An 18,960-nucleotide genomic window follows, 5' to 3' on the forward strand; every position below is an offset into this window, starting at 1 on the left:
TTTTCAGATAACTTATTAAATATGTCATGTTTGGGGTTGACTATGTCTTCCAGAGCAGCTTGTAGCAGCTTCCTTCATTGACATGAGCTGCAATGGCTGCTACACCCTGCGTGCCAAAAGCAAAGGGTGGGGCAGACGCCATTTGCAAAGCCGGAAATGATTAAAATCTCAGGTTGAGACCATTCCCAGTAAGCAAAGGTTTGTCAAGAGCACAGTTCCTGCTTCTGGTGTCTTCTCTGAAGAGCACAGAGTGGACGTGTGTCTCTCACTCCATTGGCAGTAGGCTCTCCCCACCGCTTGGTGAGCCAAAGTGGGAGCTAGCCACTACTGTGGCAGGCACCCGGGAAGCGCGCTTAATAAAAAGGTCAGCGGCAAGCCCAGCTCAGTGGCCTAGTCTAACCAGGGTGAGGGGCGGACCCTGCCGGCCTCCGTCCTCTTCCGCTCGACTCAGGTGCGGCGCGGATTCCTCCGCCGCAGCAAGCGCTCCGGGTAGCGCTCCGATCGGCTTTTCGGCAATACCCGGATGGAAGCATAATGGCCGCCATCAGGGACTCGCAGGCAATGGGGACCACGACAGGTATTCCCCGTGAGCGGGGCCGCTCAACCTTGTTAGGATGCCGGGACTTGTAGAGAACCAGTCAGGGGGCAAAGGGCGAGTTTGTGGGGGCTGCAAAGCCCCCACGAACTCGCTCGGGGCTCCGCCTCTTTTTGATAGGAAGCGTCTGTTAAATAGTCCCGGCCATTCAGCGCTTCCGCCTAACTTGTCGCAAAGTTTTTCTAGAGAAGTCAGTCCTTTGACTCGGCGCTCTTGCAGCCTGCCAGAGCTAATCTTCAGCGTTTTAGGCTGGGCTTGCTTTACGTCGGGGCTTTTTGAACTTCGCACTCTTCCCACAGTCCGGGAGCTGGAGCGGGACGCGGCTCAGTGTGCCTCCGCGCGCCCGAAGGGTAGCAGAGCCCCGGAGGAAGGGGCGGATCGGGCGCGGTGTTTGGGACGGAGCGGGGCGCGCGGCGCTCGAAGCACTTACTCGGCGCGTTCCGGGACTGGTGGAGACTGCATGGGTACCCCTCAGACCGCACCCTTCGAGCTGTAGGTTCGCAGGCCCAAGGCAGCCCGACTCGACGGCTCCCCATTGTGGGTTCAGTTTGTGGTCTTTGGAGATCTTTTTTTTTTCTTCCAGAAATGCTCACCTCTCTGGCGCGCGTTCCCTTCTCCAGAGTTGGCCAAGGGCGCTATTCCGTGCAGACCCCAACCACACCCAGTGGCAGATGGATTTCTTTGTAACTGGCTTTCTTACTCGTAGGGTCCATTTTGAGTCTGTTCTTAACATGATGATCCTCATTGTCAAGTAGACAGTCTTCTTAGGTGACTATGGTAATTGAAAATATATAAGGTGACTGTATATAAGGTAAATGTTAGAACTCTTACGTAGACCAATGAAGCAGATACGGTAGCTTTAAGGTTCTGAGTGCAAAAATTAAGGTTCAGTTTTTTTTAAGGTTTAAATTTGGGAGCATTTAGTGTTTGTGAGCTATTAGCGAAAACATTCGTTGGGTATGTTTGGCTGTAAAAACTGTAGAAAAATAAATTAAGTCAATGCTTAAAGAATACATAATAATGTTGAACTTTGTACAGTTGTCACAGTGATTAAACATGCCACCAAATTGTATATCAGGGTGAGAATTTTCTTAATTTGAGCGTCTATGTTTTGGGCTTAGTGTACTGATAAAGTTGAATTGTTTTTCAGGCAGGAAGGGATCTGACTTGAGTGTATTCTAAAGTTTTTGTCTTCAAGTTGAACATTTAGCAACTATTTAAATTGATTCAATGAGATACCCTAACGTCTTTCAGAGTTTAACTGCAAAACAGTTGAAGTGGATTCATTATCTTTCAGCAAAACGGAATTTTCCTGAAATTCAATAAGACATTGCCTTGTATAACATTTTCAGGGGGTTAGCGTTTCACGAGGACGGTAAGCATAGTAGACCATGTTGATTTTTGTTAAAATTCTTGTAAATGAGTTCCAGATTTAGAAAATTAACAAGAGTGTGGAGAGGGAGAAAATGTAGGTATCTAACCTGTTTTGCCCGTCCAAATTTTTCTTTATTGTTGCCATGGAAGTAAGTATAAATATAAATTCAGAACATTTTATGTCTTTTTAGGGAAGGATAAAAGGACAGCAACCAGAGTATATATCTGCTGTGCACATTGATAATGTATGAGCTTTTAAATACTTGAGATTTTTATCATCACACTTCAGATCCTCTCCTATCCCCTCTGGTAGCAGTATGGTGTATTGTGATCCCCAAAGTTTTTATATCTTGAAACATTCCAGAGGGGATATATTTTAGAATAAGCCTGCAGTTTGACTTTGCTCTTTTAATTTACTTTTATTGTTTACTTTTCTGTTTGTAATTGTTCATGTTGACGCATTGTGTGCTGTAGATCACCTAATACAACTTTTTTTTTTTTTAGTGGTAAAAGACTTGGACCTTTCCCAGTTTCCTTCAGTTACTCTACTAAAAGTTTTTGGCAAAGCACTATAGACAAAAGAGTTGAAAATTTTCTTAATTGTCTTATCCCAGGTGTGTAGGCTATGAGTATTTCGGTTCTGTGTGGGGTATTGACTTCACATGGTGAGCAGTTTTCATGGGACCTTAGAAATGAGAATTAAGAGGTAGCATTGTCATGGTAGGATATCTGGGTTGGAATCAGATCCAGATTCTAATTCTCGCTTTGTGAGTTGGGACAAGACATTTTCCCTAACATGTAATAAATGAAGGTAATGAAATTGATTTTTAGCCCCGTTCTAAGCTTTGAGTTTTGTGACTTTTGTAAATTTATGACATGTTATCCCTGAATGTCAATAATAGGTTATTTAAGTGCAGAGATTTTTTTTTTCCAAATTTGTTTATCTATGTTGACTATGAAGCATAATTGAATCAAAAGCTTAAGAACATTCTACTGAGTGTTTTTTCAGTCAAAGTTTTAAAATTTTGGTCTTCATTTCCAGATATCGTCTCTTTTGATCACTGTTCCTGATTGTGGCTTTGTCCAAGCATTAAATTGTGTGCCTTTTGTTCCTTGAAGAAAGAGGTATGGTGAAGATTGAAGTACTATAGTATACAATCTTTAAGTAGTAAGTTAACATGTTTTAATATTAGACTGAATAGAATAATTATATGAGTTTTCCTAAATTATAGTTTTATTTTTGGCCTAAGTATAATATACATATGGGTTTTCATGTTAATGTAAGCAAAAAAGTAGGTTTTTTCATAGTTGAGGTTTTAATATTTCATTAGAAATCTAAAGATGATTTTAACTCTTATCATCCTTCTAAATGTAAAGATAACGTCATATCATACAGCTCCTGGGTAATGAATGATGGAGGTAAATATGGTAGGAAGATGTTTTGAAGAGTGTTGGTCAGAAGAGTGTTTTTGTTTTGTTCTAGTAAGTGCAAAGTAATGCACCCAAAGAAAAATTATCTAATGTATATTTGTATTGTGATTAATGATTTCAACATTCTGAGTCAGAAAAAGGACACTGTAGAATTAAGGCTGGTTTCCTGGAAACAGTCATCCGAGTATCCTGGTGTGGACAAAAAGAAGGAAAAATACCTACCAAAAAATCCATGGTGATGTAAAAAACGTTTTGCACTCAGTGGAAAATACCGTACCCTTGTACAAAATCATGGCTTATCTATCTGTTGAAACACAGGTGCCTCTTGCTGTTTTTTATTCAGTAGGTTCTGGGATTTCACAGTATCATACAGTTCCCCTCACCAGATGTATATCCATAACTATAACTCTGGTATAAATGACACCAGGTTATCATTTGTGTTTCTTTACCTGTATCATTTCTTCTTATATGATATTTGTTTGATCTCTTACCATCTGAGATTCACATGGATACTGTGCTGTTCCTGAGTGTTCTTTACTAGGTGTGAGCCAGACTACTCAGGAAAAGTAACATGATGAACAATGAGAGCTTCAAATATAATGAATAAGAGACTGCTGTATGGTGACTGACCAAAATGATTTGAATTATTTGAACTTAAAAATTGTGAACAAAATCTGACTAAAATTTTAAGATCGTGATTGGTATGATTGCTTGAAACAGATGTTAGAATGTTGGAATGCAGGTTCATGACTTGAAGCTTAGGAAAATTAAGTGGGTTTCACATGGGTCTCATTTCAAGAACTACTTTGGAAAGTCAGATAGTTTCAAAATAATGGTAAAGTCATCACCAATTCCTCGGAGAAGGCAATGGCAAGCCACTCCAGTACTCTTGCCTAGAAAATCCCATGGATGGAGGAGCCTGGTAGGCTGCAGTCTGTGGGGTCGCTAAGGGTCGGACACGACTGAGCGACTTCACTTTCACTTTTCACTTTCACACATTGGAGAAGGAAATGGCAACCCACTCCAGTGTTCTTGCCTGGAGAATCCCAGGGACGGGGGAGCCTAATGGGCTTCCGTCTATGGGACCACACAGAGTCGGACACGACTGAAGTGACTTAGCAGCATCACCAATTCCTAATTAATTGCTAGTTGTTGGAGGTTATGACTGGCAGAAGATGTGTATATATATACATATATGTGTGTGTGTTTGTGTGTGTGTGCATGTATGTTGTTTCATCAGCTCAGTGTCTCCACTTGGAAATCATCCATTCCTGTTATGAGTAGTTGGTAGCTTATCTTTTCAGTCCATCTTACAACTCGGCCCAGTCATCCTTGTTGCAACAATGAGTACCTGTTACTCAAGCAGAGCCAATCAAAATCCTTTGAAATTGATGTATGAATGCTGGGAAAAAGGTGATCCTTTTTCTCAAACATTGTTAATCTGGGAGGATGCTAGTGATTTTCTTTCCCACGTATATGAGAATCCCATCTGTAGTAGGTGAAAGTGAAGCCATATAGAGATGGGAGATAGATGGAGACAGAGTACTATTAGTCTCAGGAATGAAGGTATCAGATATGTGTGGTTTTCTTTTGATTCTGTCTGCTAGCTTGGTGCCCTTTCCAGTCCCTGGGGCTAAAATTCTGCATATAAATTAGTTTGAATTGGATTGTAGCAGAAAGCATCCTGATGAATATATGGCTCTTAGGAATTTAAGATCTGTAACTTCAAGTTGGTCATATCCAGCCACAATTTTCCCTTTTCCTCTACCTTATAAGAGCTATCCTTCAGTCATACATGCATGCATTCATTCACTGTACATGTATTTAGTTCTTTGTTCAACCTGCAAATATTTATTGAATACATAGTAGTATGTACAAGTATGTGCACCTGCCTGTATAGGCGAGAATTATATGTACTAGACTGAGTGGATGGTGGGCTTTCTCTAATACAGCACATTTTTATGTAATAGGTTATATACATCAGCAAGCATGTGTTGAGAATAATCCATGCTTTACTTAGCTTTTTAGTAATATATAAGAGGATGTCTTTGTCTTCAGAGTGCTTATAGTTCAATTAAGGCATCCAGATTGATGTACGTGAAGCATAACACAAACAGCTTAAAAGGATAAATGAACACACAGTTGTATGGGTTGTAAGTCTGAGTTCTGATAGAAAGTTAGTGAGGGCTGGCCCAGTCTAGGAAAGTTTTCTGAAGGAGGTAGAATTTCAAAACGATTTTGACTTATGAATTGGGTTTTGATAGACATAAAGAGTAATTGAAGAACAGATGGAATGATTGAGAGCGGATCTGAGATGGGTAGGAGATTGGTTTGACAGTAACAATTTCTATTTTGGGAAAATGAGGGATAATGGGAAATAAGGCTGGCTGTTTTAGGTAAACCTGTATATGAGGTATTTGGAAAGCCAGGCAGAAATTTTGCTTCTTTTGACTGAAGTGGGGCTTTCTTTGAGTAAAATGCTTGTATTTCTTTCAGTGTGATGCCATTTTGTGATGCTAAGATATAAAATAAGTTTATTCAAGTGGGTGTACATTTATTTGTCATGGAAAAGATTTTGTTGCTAATCCATCCATCTGCCTTGAAAATTAAAAAAGTAATGAACCTGAAATTCTGTTCTTTGTTTTATGTGCAACTAGTTTAATTCTTCTTACTGCCTCCTTTTTGAAAGATCCCTTAGTACAGTGGCGAAACATACCCCGTCACTAGAGATAAAGCTAGTTCAAAACTAATGTAGCAGTAGTTATAAAAACATTTGAAAAGAGATAAGGAGTGAAATTAATGTTTGATTACTCCAGATATTAAGAATGATGTATCGGTTAGTGTGTCATTCTCATTAAATGCTGTTGTATTCTAGTATACCAGGGTTGGCCGACTTCGGCTGTGAATGACTAGGTGGTATACACTTTAGGTTTTATGGGCCACACAGTTTCTGTTGCACCTGTCAGTTGCTGTGTAACACCAAAGCAGCCATAGGCAATATGTAAATGAATGAATGTGGCTGTGTTCCAGTGAAACTTAATTTACAAAAACAGGCAGCAGGCCAGAACTGACTGTTGACTGTAGTTTGCCAACCCCTGTAGTAGACTTAACGAGACATTTCATTCCACAATCTCTCACAATAACATCTACCCACCTGCTGACATCTTTTTCCTTCTCTCCAGTAACTGTAGATGAATTATCTTTATTCTTTTCCAAGTTCAACTCTCCCACTTTTTCAGTAGATTACATTTCTTCTCACTTACTGAAGGACATTCCTTTGTTCTGGTTCATTGTTCAGTTGTGTCCAACTCTTTGCTACCCCATGGACTGCAGCATGCCAGGCTTCCCTGTCCATCACCATCTCCCAAAGTTTGCTCAAACTCATGTCCATCGAGTCAGTGATGCCATACAACTATCTCATCCTCTGCCGTCCCCTTCTCCTCTTGCCTTCAGTCTTTCCCAGCATCAGGGTCTTTTCTAATGAGTCAGCTCTTTGCATCAGGTGGCCAAAATACTGGAGCTTGAAGGACATTGCCACTGCATTTCTTTTCTTTCTCTGTTCCATCAGTGATTTTAACAATTTTACTGGATCATTTATTATAAGCATGCAATCATACTATAATTTCTTTTACCTTTAAAAAACAAAAAATTCCCAACTCCTCTGTTTCTTGGTCCTTTGTAGTAAAATTCCTTGAAAGAGTTATCTGTACTACATCTCTGCTTCTCTACCCATTTTCTCTTAAATTAAAATTTGTGAACCTTTCTCTATAACTCCACTTGAAACCATTCTAATCAGTGTCACCAGCACTCTTGACACAAAGTCTGGTGATCAGTTCTCCATCTTATTTGACAGAGTTTATCATTATAATTCTGGAACCACTTTCTTCAGTTTGCTTTGAGGGTACCAGTCTCCTAATTTACCTTCATTCTCACTGGTCTTTTCTTTCAGTCATACCAGCTCTTCTCTTTTTCCTCTAAATGTTACATCTCAAGCCTCGGGCCTTGGACTTCTCTCTTTTTTTACTTATCCTTTGGTGATTTCCTTCAATTTTACCTATAAAAATAACATACACATGCACATTATACACACACACACTAATAATTCTTCCAATTTTATCTTACGCCTAGAGCTCTGTATTCAGTTATACATTCCATGTTTCCACTTGGATGTCAACTAGATATCAGATTCTACATGGCCAAGACCAAACTCTTGAGATACTTTCCAAACCTACCACCCTCACACCATCTTTCCTTAGTAAATAACAACTCATTTCTTCCAGTTTGTGAGGTCAGAACTTTCAGAGTTATCCTTGATGTGTTTCTTTCTCTCGTGGGGCAAATTTAGTCTGTTAGCAAACCCTGTAGTCTCAATCTTCAAAGTATGTTCAAAATCTGACCATTGCATCATTGTCTTTACCAAGTTACCATCTCTTACCTGGGTAGTTGTAGTATAATAATCTCCAAAGTGATCTCCTTGCTTCTGTTTTTGTGTATACCCTAAGTCACTTCAGTCATGTCCAACTTCATGTGACAAGTCACATGTGACTCCATGTGACATGTGACTCCATGTGACTGCAGCCTGCTAGGCTCCTCTGTCCATGAGATTCTCCAGGCCAGAGTACTGGAGTAGGTTGCCATTTCCTCCTCCAAGGGATCTTCCTGACCCAGGGATCGAACCTGCTTCTCTTACGTCTGTCTGCCTTGGCAGACAAGTTCTTTACCAGTAGAGCTACCTGAGAAGCTTCTGTTTTTAACCTCCTTCTCAGATACCATGTTCTTAACATAGCAGCCAGAGTGATCTTTTTAAAAAACAACTCAGCTCATGTTACTTCTCTCCCCAAAATGCTCCAGCAGCTTTCCTCATTGTTTCTTTGACCTCACCTTCCTCTGGTTGCTTTCCCTATGGTGCTTTCTGTTCGCATTGTACTGACTGTTTTCTTGCTATTCCCCTAATGTGTTAGGCATGCTGGTGCACACTCAGGATGTTGGCACTTACTCTTTCTTTTTTAGAATGCTGTCTGCTTTTCAAGTAAGGTCTCCCTGACTTTGTATTTAAAATTGGAATTCTCTGGTTCTGCCTCTCCTTCCCTGCTTTATTTTTCTCCACAGCACTTGTAACTTTTGACTCTATTATATGATTTACCTACATTGTTTATTATCTAAGTAATCAGAGTGTTAGCTCCATGAGGGGAGGGATTTTTGTCTGTTTCATTCACTGCTGTGTTTAGAACAAAGACTGGCACGTATTTGGTGCTAGCTGCAAGCCCAGCACTGTACAAGGTGCTGGCCATATGGCCAAAACCCTGATAGAAACAGTCCATATACCTATGTAGTGCTTATTCCAGTGGTAGAGACAGATGGGAAATAAATTGACAAATATATAAAATATTTCCAGAGGGGAAAATGTTATAGAAATGTTATAGAAAAATAAATACGAGGGACTAAAATAGAAAACAGTTTTTTTGTTTGTTTGTTTGTTTGAGGAAGGAATGGCTTATAGGTTGAGGAAAGCCTCTCTGAGGTGGTGACATTTGAACTGCCTAAAAGATAAGATGAATCTAGTCATTTGAGGAATGGAAGAGAGACTGTTTCAAGCAGGGAGTAGCAGGTGCAGAGAAAGGCCTGAGATAAGAAAGATAGGAGAGAAGTGTTTGAGAAACTGAGAGACTCTCTATGGTGGCTTGTGCTGTGTGCTTAGTCGCTCAGTCATGTCCATTCATTCTTTGTGAATCCATGGACTGTAACCCGCCAGGCTCCTGTCCATGAGAATTCTCCAGGTAAGGATCCTGGAGTGGCTTGCCATGCCTTCCTTCAGGGGATCTTCAATCCAGGGATTGAACCCAGGTCTCCCACATTGCAAGTGGATTCTTTACCATCTGAGCCACCAGGGAAGCTCTGGAGTGTATTTACAGATGGGGAGAGTGGTGTGAGATGAGGTTGAAGACAGGACCATATTTTACTTGCTAAGTGCTTTGGGAAGCCCCTAAGGAATTTTAAGCGGAGAACACTGTGATCTATTTTATATTAAGATCACTTTTGTGGAGAATGGATTCAGAGAAGGGTGATGGGCAAGGGGGAAGCATGAATGCCAGTTAGGAAGACTATCATTTAATCCAAGTTAGAGATGACAGTGGGGCAAGATGATGCCAGTGAGGATGGAGAGAAGAAAATAATAAACGGATTAGAATTTGTTAGGTCACTGTGTACCCAGTCTTCTTGGGTTTTGTGAAGGATAAATATGAAATAGAACTTGTCTTTAAGAAGCTTATAAGTTTTCTTGGGAGGTAAAATTTGTAAAAGGAAATGATGTAACTATAAAGCAGTTTGTAGTAAAATGATGCACAGTGGCTGTCCTTTAAATGGATGTTCAGAGAAGGAAGAGATCTGTGTGTGTTGCAGAAGATTTCATGTCCGTATAGAAAGTAGAATTAGAAAAGAAGTTTGACCAGAGTTGAGTGAAGAGGCAGAGAAGGGGATGACAAGCCTGGTGAAAGGAAACAGTATGAACATAAAGAAAAGTGGATATGTAGGGGAGCTGCTGCTGCTGCTAAGTCACTTCAGTCATGTCCGACTCTGCGTGACCCCATAGATGGAAGCCCACCAGGCTCCCCCGTCCCTGGGATTCTCCAGGCAAGAACACTGGAGTGGGTTGCCATTTCCTTCTCCAGTGTGTGAAAGTGAAAAGTGAAAGTGAAGTCGCTCAGTCGTGTCCGAACCTTAGCGACCCCACGGACTGCAGCCTACCAGGCTCCTCCATCCATGGGATTTTCTAGGCAAGAGTACTGGAGTGGCTTGCCATTGCCTTCTCCGATGTAGGGGAGCAGAAAGCATCATATATATTGGGCTCTGTATATGTGTGTGTGTGTGTGTGTGTGTGTATTCAGTGAGCACTTGTAGTTTCAGAGAGGAATAAGAAATAAGATTCATCTGAACCAGGAACTGCTTCTGTGTTTTAATTTTTATTTTAAACTCCTTCATTGTATACCAATGTCCCCAGCCTACCTTAGTGGTATGTGGCTCATATTTACAGTAGTATTTTTAGTATTTCTGTATCTGTACTTGATCACATTTCCATACTTAACCCTTTTTTTTTCTCTTTTTTTGTGTTTAAGATGGTCATTAGGCCACAATGATTTGAAGAGAACCAACTTCAATATAAATTTCCACAATATTTAATCTTTTACTTTTTTAAAATATGATAGGCATTAGCTTCTGGGGTAAACTTTTGAAAAACTTTAAACAGCTACAAAAAGAGTCAGCCCAAAATGTTCTAAGTCATGAAAAGATAGTAGTTATTATGTTGAAGACACTAAAATAGATCCTGCTTTGAAAATAAGAGTTTTAGTTTTTGTGTGTTCTTTATGTTTTTCAGTAAGCTCTTCCTGCTGCATACTCTTGGTTCTATCTCTAGTTGCATATTTATATGACCATTCTGCACTTGGTTATCTCTGCAGAAAAAAATTCAATTAAGTCAAGAAATAACAATAGTTTTAAAAAATAATGACTAGTTAGTTTTCCTAATTGTGTAATGTGACAAGTTACGGAGCTACATACTGAGTCACAAATAGGGTCAGTTAAACTCAAGAGGTTTTTAGTTCTTTATTTAATGTTTAAGCAACTAGAATGTTACAAGTAGCACATAGATTCTTCCTTTTTAATACATTTATACTAAAACTGAACGCTGTAGAATGTCTTTGCTTTTTAATCTGTTATAGAAAATAAAACTCTAGGAATGGTTCTTTTGATTCACTGTAAGTCTTTATCCTTGGCATTTTACTTTGGGAATCATCTTTTTAAAAGTTTCTCTGTACCTACTGTGTGATTCCTAATGTGTGCTAACACTGCCAGTTCTCTGGTTCCTCTCTTTTTATTTGGATTGTCACTTAGTTCTCTAGTTTTCTCCTTTCTGTTTTTACTCTCTTCCTCGAATATATCTTGCTTTCTGTTTTCTAGTAGCATTCTGTACTATTTCTAAAATACTGCGTTTGTAACTCTGCTCATGAACTGACAAGAATGGCTCCTTGTTACCTTTCATTTCAAGTTCAGATTTGTCCTCTATGGTCCTCTTACTTAACCTTCCCATTTTCTCTATAATCTAGATTTTACAGTTCTTGCAGTGTTTCTTTTTTGTTTGTCTGGACTCGATAACCTTTGCTCCTTTCTTGCATGTTTAAGCCTCGCTACCTGGTGGCTCAGAGGTTACAGCGTCTGCCTCCAATGCGGGAGACCCGGGTTTGTTCCCTGGGTTGGGAAGATCCCCTGGAGAAGGAAATGGTAACCCACTCCAGTATTCTTGCCTGGAGAATCCCATGGACAGAGAAGCCTGGTAGGCTACAGTCCACAGGGTCGCAAAGAGTTGGACACGACTGAGCGACTGAACGGAACGGAACTCTCTAAAGGATTGTCATAAAATCTACCTTTCTGTGAAGTAGATATAGTCAACATTGATCTGTTAACTTAAAGTCTTAAGAACCTTTGGTTATAAGTAATACCTAGTAGCTTAAGTTAGTTTACACTAGTGTCAGCTGAAAAGTGAGAGTGAAAGTCGCTTAGTCATGTCCGACTCTTTCCGACCCCATGGACCCATGGAATTCTCCAGGCCAGGATACTAGAGTGGGTAGCCGCTCCCTTCTCCAGGGGATCTTCCCAACCCAGGGATCAAACCCAGGTCTCCTGCATTGCCGGTGGATTCTTTACCAGTTGAGCCACAAGGGAAGCCCGTCAGCCGAAAAGGGGGAATGATATTGGGGTTGACCAAAATATTTGTTCAGGTTTTTCCAGAACATCTTACCGAAAAACCCAAATGAACTTGTGGGCTAACCCAATATTAATGATACAGAATTTCCTAGAATTCAAGGGCAGGGATATGGGCACGTCTCAGTAAAAACTTGTAGTGACATAACTCTAGGTTTTAGTCAAGGTTCTTAGGAGATCTGATGATTACCTTCCTGTTGTTTTGGTTTTTTTTGTTTTGTTTTATCTTGTTTTGCTTTGCTCTGCTGTCATTCCTTAAAATTTTTTTTTTAATCTGTTATCATTAGCTTAAAGGGTATATTTACTATAGACTTGTCTGTTTACAAATATGTACTCATAGGATCTTTCCTTCTGATGTAAAAATGAGGATTTTTCCTGTTAATTTAAAAATATATTAAATGCCTTAATCTGCAACTTCTTTTTTTGAAAACTAAAAAAATTTCACAAGTCAATTCAATACATACACCTCATTCTTTGTGTTGTTTTCATGTGGATATTCCATAATTTACTTAATCATTTACCTATTCATGGACATTTAAGTGCTTAAGATATGTATTTAAGGTACATATCTATATGTTTTGCTTTTAGGATAGGTTGTTAAAAGTAACTTTTCTGGGGGAATATATTTTAAAAATGTGAAGGAAGTTGATTTTTTTCAAGGAAAACATGAACTGCCAAAAGTGATTCAAGCAGTAGAAAACTCAAAGATCCCAGAAACCATAGAAGAACTTGCAAAGATTGTAATGTCTAAAATTTAAAGATGTCCCAGGCCCATATGGTATATTTGCACAGTCTGTGTTATTTTAAAGACTGAGCACATCTCATGTTTAGTGAACTATTCCAGAGCAGATGAAATGATGGAAGGTACCCTCACTGATTTTACAAATTCTCCGTACCAAATCAAAACTTAATGAGAGGACTAAAAAAGAAAATAAAAATAGATAAAATTTTGTCAGATTAAAACCAGTGCTTTATTAAAGAATAATATACTTAATTAATGCAAAACAGCTCAACATTATACTTGTTATTTATTTCTTTTTACAGTATATAGAAAAAAATCAAATTTAGATTGATGTCATAATTTTTATTCTTTTAACAGTATACCTAGATCAGGAATCATATTATTAACTAAATACCACTTGTTTTCTATATAAAATACATACAACATTTTTTGTATAACAACAGTGCATATATAACTGCTATTTTGGTGGTGCCAGTTCCCTTTACTTACTTCTTAGATAACTTTATGGCCCTCAAACTAATTGTTAAAAGAAATTTCATAGCATGAATTTATGAAGAACAGTGACATCTAATAGCATAGTTCTTCATTATCTGAGTATTACATTTGTCGTTAGCTTTGTAACTGTTAACAGTCTTTTCTGAAGTGATGTGATTGGGTACTTCTGTGTTGATAAGAGGAATATGTTGAATATACCTGTTTTAACTTCTTGTCCACCTTTAGTGTCAGCATTCTTCAATTTTTTTATTGGTATCAAGTACACTATTTTGAGTTTGTTCAGGAAAACTTAGTTCGTTTACCTCCAACTCATTTGCTTTGAGAATTCCAAAAGTTTCATGGAGTCATGTTGCTTTTTCTGAAAGTTTCATAATAGTGTGGTCTTGGAATCATTCTTGTTACATCCAAATGTTAGGCTATTTGCTTGTGCTATGATAAGGAAGTATGCCAGTGTGGAGGCCATAGTAATTCAAGGACATTTTAAGAAACACTGACCCAAGGATAACCAGTGGTCACTATAAACATTTTTTATGTACATATTCTTGACTAGTAAGAGTTTTTAGGGCTCCATGTATCTGTTTATTCATCTGATCTCTACCATCTATTAACAGTTGGACAAATTAAATCCTGATATGGCTACTGTTTTGATTTTTTTTTTCATTGTTGGTTTACAGTGTTTTTTTAAAAATTGAAGAATATTCCATTGAATAGAAATACCATTATTTATTTATTGGTAGGCTTTTAGTTATTTTTAATGTTGTGATTTTGTAAACAGGGCTCCCATGAACAACTGATTTTTACTTTTAGGATAGATTTCTAGGGGTGAATCAGAAGTTAAAGTACTTTCTCCCCAGGCATATATGTAGATGTAGATATGTTTCAGTTCAGTTCAGTCGCTCAGTCGTGTCCGACTCTTTGCAACCCCATGAATCACAGCACACCAGGCCTCCCTGTCCATCACCAACTCCTGGAGTTCACTCAAACTCACGTCCATCGAGTCGGTGATGCCATCCAGCCATCTCATTCTCTGTGCTCCCCTTCTCCTCCTGCCCCAAATCGTTCCCAACATCAGAGTCTTTTTCATTGAGTCAACTCGTCGCATGAGGTGGCCAAAGTATTGGAGTTTCAGCTTTAGCATCAGTCCTTCCAATGAACACCCAGGATCGATCTCCTTTAGAATGGACTGGTTGGATCTCCTTGCAGTCCAAGGGACTCTCAAGAGTCTTCTCCAACACCACAGTTCAAAAGCATCAATTCTTCGGCAATCAGCTTTCTTCACAGTCCAACTCTCACATCCATACATGACCACTGGAAAAACCATAGCCTTGACTAGACAGACCTTGGTTGGCAAAGTAATGTCTCTGCTTTTTAATATGCTATCTAGGTTGGTCATAATTTTCCTTCCAAGGACTAAGCGTCTTTTAATTTCATGGATGCAATCAGCATCCACAGTGATTTTGGAGCCCAAAATAATAAAGTCTGACAGTTTCCACTGTTACCCCATCTATTTGCCATGAAGTGATGGGACTGGATGCCATGATCTTAGTTTTCTGAATGTTGAGCTTCAAGCCAACCATTTCACTCTCTTCTTTGACTTTCATCAAGAGGCTTTTGAGTTCCTCTTCGCTTTCTGCCATAAGGGTGGTGTCATCTCCATATCTGAGGTGATTGCTATTTCTCCCGGCAGTCTTAATTCCAGCTTGTGCTTCTTCCAGCCCAGCATTCCTCATGATGTACTCTGCATATAAGTTAAATAAGCAGGGTGACAATATACAACCTTGACGTATTCCTTTTCCTATTTGGAACCAGTCTGTTGTTCCATGTCCAGTTCTAACTGTTGCTTCCTGAGCTGCATATAGGTTTCTCAAGAGGCAGGTCAGGTGGTCTGGTATTCCCATCTGTTTCAGAATTATCCACAGTTTATTATGATCCACACAGTCAAAGGTCTTTATATTATTTTATGAAATTACAATGTTTATAATAAATACATATATTTTGCAAACTGTTTTTATGAAAGTTCTGTCAGATTATTCCTATCATTAGCATATCATAGTATATCTCTTACCAGAAAATAAAATTTTAAAAAGAAGGCATACAAACAAGTTCAAATTTTTATTGTTGGATTCAACAGACAAACTTAACACTGTAAAATTGCTGTTTTAGTTTCTAAATGCTTACTCTCAGTTTCTGTACAAATATTGTAGTGGACTGGTGACAAATGACTCATGTATTATCAGCAGACCACATTTTTAGTAGCAGTGTTTTAGCCCTGTTTTAACTGGGTCATGGGATGGGGTTTGTGTCTCATATGTATATGGTCATTTAATCCTCTAGCTTTTGGTGTGGTGCCCAGTTTCTCAGCTGTGCTGGTATCCTTTATATCAGAAATTCTATTTTACTTTTCTGCAGAGAATACCTGTGACTTCTGTGGTAGGGGAATAACAATAACCTAGCATGATGGAGTGGGGAACAGAATCTTAGCATCCAACCAAAACTCAAGCAACTTCTCCAAATTTCTGCTTTAGCCTTCTCTTCCTGTTTTCTTCCCATCTCAGAGTTACTTGGTGCTGCCAGTTCCTGAGTCTTTTGAAGATTCAGAGTATAAAATGGGTTAGTTCTTAGTTTCCCCCTCTGTCTGCCTGATTGTGTAAGGTCATTTACTATCTACTTACCTCCTTTCCAGTATCTAGAATTTTGTTGTTATTGTCACTTCTTCTGTTTCCCATTGTTATTTTTTAAGGGCTTATATAGTTGTCATTTTTCTTAACTATATTTACCAAAAAATACTTCTCTTTTGTAGCTGTTACAGTTGACAGATGCTTCTTCTATATCACATTATTTATAGTTATTTTTTCTGACTAAAATTTGATTTTTGCTGAAGTATTAATATTTACTTAATACTTCTTTCTAGAAAAAGTACATATGTAATGTATTCTCTGAATCTTCCCATATCTAAAATTGTGTTTTTCTCCCATATGTGAGAGTTTCCTGGGTATAGAATTAATTCTTGAGTTAATTATTTTCCCTCGAACTCTAAAACTGTTATTTCATTGTCTTCTAGCATTTAGAATTGTGAGTAAAATGTCTGATTAATATTGCTGTCTGCTTTAAGTTGGTGTTGGGAATATCTTTTTAGATAACTTTCTGTCCACATTTTTTTTTTTTGGTAAAATTTCATTTTTACCTTTTAAACTGAAACATTTTACTAGAATAAATTTAGATATTGAGTTTTATTTTCTTATACACTAATAATCTCGCCTGGCATTTAGGGAGCCTTTGATTTTGAAAATTCAAGGCTTTAAAAAAATAAAAAGAAAGCAATAACTCAATGTAATTTTTCCTCTTGTTTTCAAAACCATTATTTCTCCCCCATCTACTTTGTTCTTTTTCCTGGCAGTGCCTTTGTTGTTGTGTTGTTTTTTTCCCCTCAGTCTCCTATCTCAGGTCTTACTGAAATTGCCAATCATTACTTGATTTTTTGGGTAAAGCTTTCTCCTTTTTCCTGCAGTAACTTTAACTGTAATTAGGTTTCTCTGAGCGTTTCAGTCATTTTCCCTCTTTTGAGCTGCTGCATCCAGTGATGTTTCTGCCGGCTATCTTTTTTGATGGCATTGGGAGCTGAGATGTATTGTTGGAGAATAAACCAAGATTTTCTTAGTGTTTTTGGTTAGACGGAGTCAGGAAAGTTAACATAATTTTTTCTGACAGTTTATAGAGATACTAATTGACTTACATGTAGGAGGAGCAGCACTCTTAAACAGAACAAGATGGTCATGGGTTTAAGAAGATGTATTTTTATTCAGAAGTGATGCCTCTTTACATCTCTCCTGACAGCTGGTGCTAGCAACTCTGAATTCCGTCTGGTCTCTGGACCCAGCTCAAAGCTCTGGATTTGTTTTCTTCCTATACCTGAACTGGAGCCTTCTGTCACCCCAAAGTGCTTCACTCAATCTTCCTTTTAAGCCCTCACTTCTCTCCCAAGGTATGTATAGGAAAGGAAGTGGCTGGAATCAATACTTCCCTACTTGGGACATGATGGACACTTACTGCATATTGGTTGAATGAATGTTCTTCATTCAACCAGGGAAGTGTGCTTCCTCTTTGAAAGTGGTGCTTTAAAAGGGTTGCTATATCAGCGTTTGTTTTCACTCTTCTCTCTCTGAACCTTTCCCTTCCAAACACCTTGTGGCATCTGTATGGAATATATTTTAGATTCTTGACATTTTATAGAACTTTTAAAATCACGTTTTTTAGTTTATATTTCAGTGAGCAGTTGGGAGAGGGAGGCCTTCAAATGGCTTGAGTAACACTCTGGGTTACTTTTTAAAGGGCCAGTCATACTTTAAACAAATAATACTATTTTAAGGCTTGAGAAGATGTTGGTCATCTTATGAGATAATAATATATATATATAGAAGGTGATAATTTAAATAAAGGATTTAAAATCAGTAATCTTTGTTGGTGAGATAGAGAGTGGTCTGTAGTGAGAAGAGTATTAGCTAATAGGTTGAAAGATTAAAATTATAATAAAATTTCTTTCCTTTTTTAAAAAATGGAACACATTTTTTTCCCCATAGGTGGAAATCCTCATAAAATGTGGTACCAGGTGTCGTGTTTGATTGCTTTCACATAAAACAGGTTGAACATAGTTAAAGACAAAAGAGATTCTCCAAACTTAAAATTTGAAGGCAAATAAACCCCAAGATAGGTGCCATATTATACATGCTATATATTAAATATAAAATTATAAAAAATAATCACATTCAACATTAATTTATTAGCAGTTATCAGACTTAAGTGAAAGCTAAATGGATTTCTTAATTAAGGTGGTTCCTTTTTTCAGTGTTGTTTTGTCTGAGGAAAGGACTTGCACTCTAATGGTGAACTCTGTGACATCTGTTTTGGCTGCCATGCATCCTATTTATTTTCTGCTTTTAAATTTTTCTATTTTATTGCTGGATGGTCAACTCTGAATAAGCCAAGTATTAATATAAGTATATGCCCCACCTCGTCCTTTAGATTACAAGCTGCAGTTGCGGGTGGCAACCATGTTTTTGGAGTCTCTCAGTAGTACTCATCAAAATGTATCACATTTATAGGAGTCTTTTTAGAATTAGTTGACTGAATTATTTAAATCATATACTTGTTGTAAACTTTTGGGATATGTGTTTTCATGAGAAAAATTTTAAATTATATAGGTATTTTGAAATTAAGTTGATATTTAGAAATTTTATCAAAATATGTGTTTTTTAGTATTACATATACACTTTTGGACATGTCACGTATACTATAAGAAGCAATTTGCCTTTTGTAATGAAACCTGTGATACGGACTCCTCTTGATTATATATAGAAATAGAAAAGCCTGGGTATCGATAGTCCGGAATGACCACAATATGATATTCTGGCAAATGTGGAAGAATCATTACTCAATGTGCTTAAGAAGTTTCACATATTTGAGCCCCATGCTGAGAGTCTGGTGTAGTGAAAACACCATAGTTGATTATGATGCTTGTCACTGTTGAGAATGTAACACTCTGTAGAGAATTTTCTTAGTTGTTGTGAAGTAT

The 18,960-nt window shown here is 38.1% G+C and overlaps 1 protein-coding gene across 21 annotated transcripts in view; it reads left to right on the forward strand.

The window, feature by feature from the left end:
- Positions 1–279: 279 nt before the first annotated feature.
- The window catches only part of ZNF518A (zinc finger protein 518A), a 44,388-nt gene continuing 25,707 nt past the window's right edge, over positions 280–18,960 (forward strand). For 5 of the 21 annotated variants that reach the window (XM_088842208.1, XM_088842206.1, XM_055424990.2 and 2 more), the window contains exons 1-3: positions 430–577; positions 3,012–3,094; positions 17,226–17,373. Coding sequence is in view for 2 of the 21 variants with exons in the window: in XM_088842213.1 (XP_088698339.1) it covers positions 615–1,087; positions 3,012–3,027 (489 nt within the window). In the remaining 19 variants the exon portion in view is untranslated. The other 16 variants (XR_016038765.1, XR_016038767.1, XM_088842213.1 and 13 more) reach the window with 13 other exon arrangements.

The sequence above is a fragment of the Moschus berezovskii genome, chromosome 12 (assembly GCF_049115385.1).
Source record: "Moschus berezovskii isolate FMDL1 chromosome 12, NW_MosBer_1.0, whole genome shotgun sequence".
NCBI classification, from domain to species: Eukaryota; Metazoa; Chordata; class Mammalia; order Artiodactyla; family Moschidae; genus Moschus; species Moschus berezovskii.